A 3,896-nucleotide genomic window follows, 5' to 3' on the forward strand; every position below is an offset into this window, starting at 1 on the left:
GGGGGCCGACAACCCGGTGCTCATGGCGCAGTTGAATAGGCTGCAGGCAGATGGAGTTGTCGGATCATCTGGGTCATCTTCTAGGAGGCAACCACCGGTGCAGACGGACGAGGAGATGTTCCGGTCTCTCGGGGTTGATCCTCCTAGAGTCGGGGATCAGGCGCCGGAAGCCTCCAACCGAAGACCCGGGGATCAGGTGGCGGAAACCTCTAACCGAAGACCCGACAAAGAACATTTGGAGCAGGACGATGGGGAGTAGGCCGGTGACGGGATCGACCTTAGTTTAGATTTAGATCTAGATCTTTAGGGTTCTTTTGTAATTACTAGAATTAATTTTTTTATTTGAATTTTGATTAAAATTTAAATTGTAAATTAATTCTTTTTTTAATTTAATTTTTAATTCGAATTTTTTTTTTTCAATCATCGTAATATAATTATTATTATTTTATTAAACCGTCGTATATTCGTCGTAACAGGTACGACGAAGTTACGACAAAATTATACGACGACTAATACGACGAATATACGTCCGTGTTTTACGACGGTTTTACGACGAAATGATAAAATATTTTACGATTGAATTACGACGAAATGTGCGTTGTATATTTTACGACGATCCTACGTCGACTTTTAACGACGACTTTACGACGGTTTCAGTCGAAGACCAAATCGAGGCAATCTGATGTAAAGGCGTCGTAAACTGTACGACGCGTTTACGACGATCTTTTTCCGTCGATGTTACAAAGAAAATAAACCGTCATAGATTATTCGACGATTTTACGACGATTTGTCTATTACGATGATGAGTTTACGATGATTTGGAAATCGTCGGTAGTTTGTCGTAATAGCCCTATTACGATGAACTAGCGACGATTTTGCCTGTTGTAAAACGGTGTTTTTCATGTAGTGATTGCATGTACTTGATAACAGTTAGAGCAACATCTGTAGAAGAGATAACATATAAATTGTTAGTGGAAAAGATATGCAAGAAGATTGGGGTAGATGAAAACACAACGAAACTTAAATTGAGTTTTCTTCCGGTGCTAGTGAATGATAGTCTTCCTGTTTATGTGGATTGCGATGACGATGTTTATGGATATCTGTCAGTTGTGGATGATCGTGGCTGTAGAAATGGTCTGCAGGTGGAAGTCATAGAAGATCCGTGGGAGATGTGGATATAGTTCATTTGGTGTGAATTATGGAGGTGATGGTAGTGCCATTCTTGCACACGTTGGAAATGAGGGAGATAAAGCTTTACAAGAAGAGGCGACTAAGGATATCATAGTGGAAATGATAATGCGTCACGTGCTCTGATAATGCATCATGTGGATAACAATGGTGATGATGGTGGGGAGAACAATGGTGATGACGGTAGGGAGAACAATTCTGATGACGATGGGGAAAATAGTTGTGAGACGATGGAGGGAATAGTTCTGATGACGGGATGGATAACAGTTTTGATGGTGGGGTAGATAGGGGTGCTATAGTTGAAATTGAGGAGTTCCCACGTCCTTCTCAAGGAAGTCAGTCAATAGAAGCATGGGAAAATGGGACAGGTCTGGAGTTAAGACAAGAGTTTGAATCCAAGAAAACTGTGATAGATTTAGTTCGGAGAGCTTCACTTGGTAAATGTTTTGGGATCTCACTTAAGAACTCGGATAAGAAGCGGTGGGTGGTGAAATGTGCTGCTGAAAAAGAAGGTTGTGCTTGGCATATTCCAGTAGTGAAAGGTGTAAAATCAGGATGTTTCAAAGTTACCAAATATAATAAAATGCCTACATGCTCCCGGGTGTCACGTAGTGGCTACGCTAGCACAAGAGGCACAAAAAGGTTGGTTGCATCTTTGGTGAAGGAAAAGTGTGCAAGCCAGTTGCAGACCACAACACCAGCTGAAATTATGACTTTGCTTCAAACAGAGGTCGGTGTGTCAGTATCTTATGCTACTGCATGGAGAGGGAGAAATATAGCTCGTAATGAAGTGATTGGAGATCCAGAGGAGAGTTTCTTGTTGCTGCCTTCTTACTTATACATGCTGGAGCAAGCTAATCCTGGAACAAAAACGAAATTGTGTTTAGACGGTGAAGAGAGGTTCAAGTACCTTTTTGTCGCACTTGGAACTTGCGTGGAAGGGTTTGAAGGAATGAGGAAAGTTATTATTGTAGATGCAACATTTCTGAAGGCTGGCTATAATGGTGTTTTAGTTATTGCAACAGCTCAAGACCCTAATCATCACCATTACCCTCTTGCATTTGGTGTTATTGATGGTGAAAAAGATGCAAGTTGGAACTGGTTTTTCGAAAGGTTGAAAACTATTTTTCCAGATAATGGTGAGTTGGTTTTTGTAACTGACCGTAATCAAAGTTTAGTTAAAGCGGTTGGCGAAGTGTACCCGAGGGCTCAACATGGCTTTTGTATATATCATATGTCGCAAAATGTGAAATCTCATGTTTATTATGTGAACAAAGAGGAGGCCGCTGAAAAATTCAGAGAGTGCGCAAGGGTGTACACAGAAGCTGAGTTCCTGCAAAAGTATGATAAATTTAAAGGGAGGTACCCAACCACTGTCACTTATCTTGAAAAAGGGCAGGAAGGTGGCACAGAGACCATCAATAGTGTGAAATACTGGGCAAGATGTTATTTTCCTGGTGAAAGGTACAACATTGACACTAGTAATAGTGTAGAGTCGATAAATGGTATTTTTAAGAAAGGTTACCGATTTTGGCCATGATCGATATGATTGTAGCAAAATTTAGTGAATGGTTTAACAGACATAGGAAGGAGGCTGCATATGGTAAGGTGACAGAGAAATTAGTGCCTTATGTGGAGAATATATTGCACTCGAGATGTTTAGTTGCCAAGAAACTAATTGTTGTGGAACTGAACAGTTTCAAGTTCATATACATAGTTACTGGGAAAGATGGAAATGCTTATGTGGTACACTTGTTACAGAAAACTTGTGATTGCAAGCATTTTTACATAGACAAGTACCCCTGTGTACATGCATTAGCTGCAGCTATGAAATGCAACGAACAAAAAGATGGATCCAGGTATTTCCATTACCATGATCTGTGCTCTAGATATTATTGGACTGACCAGTGGAAGTTGGCATACGTGAGGACGATCTATCCAGTACCGCCTAGATATCAGTGGTTAATTCCAGCTGAAACATGTGGTTTTGTCTGCAAACCACCAAATTTTCCCAAGCGAAAGAAAGGAAGAAAGAGGGATAAGAGGTTCACATCCACGGGAGAACACCGTCGTGGTAACAAACGGGTGCCAGGACAAAAATTTTGCAAGGACTTGGTTACATTGTAGTCAAGGTTCGGAGACAAACGCGGAGATGGACGGGACAAACACGGAGTCAAACCAGACTGTGTAATTTGCATTTTCGAATTTTGGTATTATTGGGAACCACTTGGAACAACTACCCAGCTATTTCTAATTTGTAATTTTTTTTTGGTATTACTGGCACTATTTGGAACAACTTCCCGACTATTTATAGTTTGTATTCTTTTTTTTTTATGGTATTACTGAAACTACTTGGAACAACTACTTAGAACAACCATTTGTAATTTTGATTACATAATTTAAATATTTGCTTGTTAGTTTTGATTTTTGGCTTTATGAATACAATGTACTAAATTTTTTAATGGTTTTAAAAGAAAAACTTCAATATACTGTATTACCTCTTTGTCTTATTTTTTTTAAAATATATAATTTTGGTATTACTGGAACTACTTGGAACAACTACTTGGAACAACCATTTGTAATTTGATTACATAATTTAAATATTTGCTTGTTAGTTTTGATTTTTGGTTTTATGAATACAATGTACTAAATTTTTTAATGGTTTTAAAAGAAAAAGTTTAATATACTGTATTACCTCTTTGTTTTTT

At 38.9% G+C, this 3,896-nt stretch overlaps 1 protein-coding gene across 1 annotated transcript; it reads left to right on the forward strand.

Annotated features, from left to right (window-relative positions):
- Nucleotides 1-1,444: 1,444 nt before the first annotated feature.
- On the forward strand, nt 1,445-3,315 carry LOC112083038. Its single transcript, XM_024150762.1, has 2 exons — nt 1,445-2,652; nt 2,769-3,315. The coding sequence occupies exons 1-2, from the start codon at nt 1,445-1,447 to the stop codon at nt 3,313-3,315; spliced, it is 1,755 nt and encodes a 584-aa protein (XP_024006530.1).
- The last annotated feature ends 581 nt before the right edge of the window (nt 3,316-3,896 follow it).

Source organism: Eutrema salsugineum, unplaced genomic scaffold (assembly GCF_000478725.1).
Source record: "Eutrema salsugineum unplaced genomic scaffold, Eutsalg1_0 scaffold_7, whole genome shotgun sequence".
Classification (NCBI taxonomy): Eukaryota; Viridiplantae; Streptophyta; class Magnoliopsida; order Brassicales; family Brassicaceae; genus Eutrema; species Eutrema salsugineum.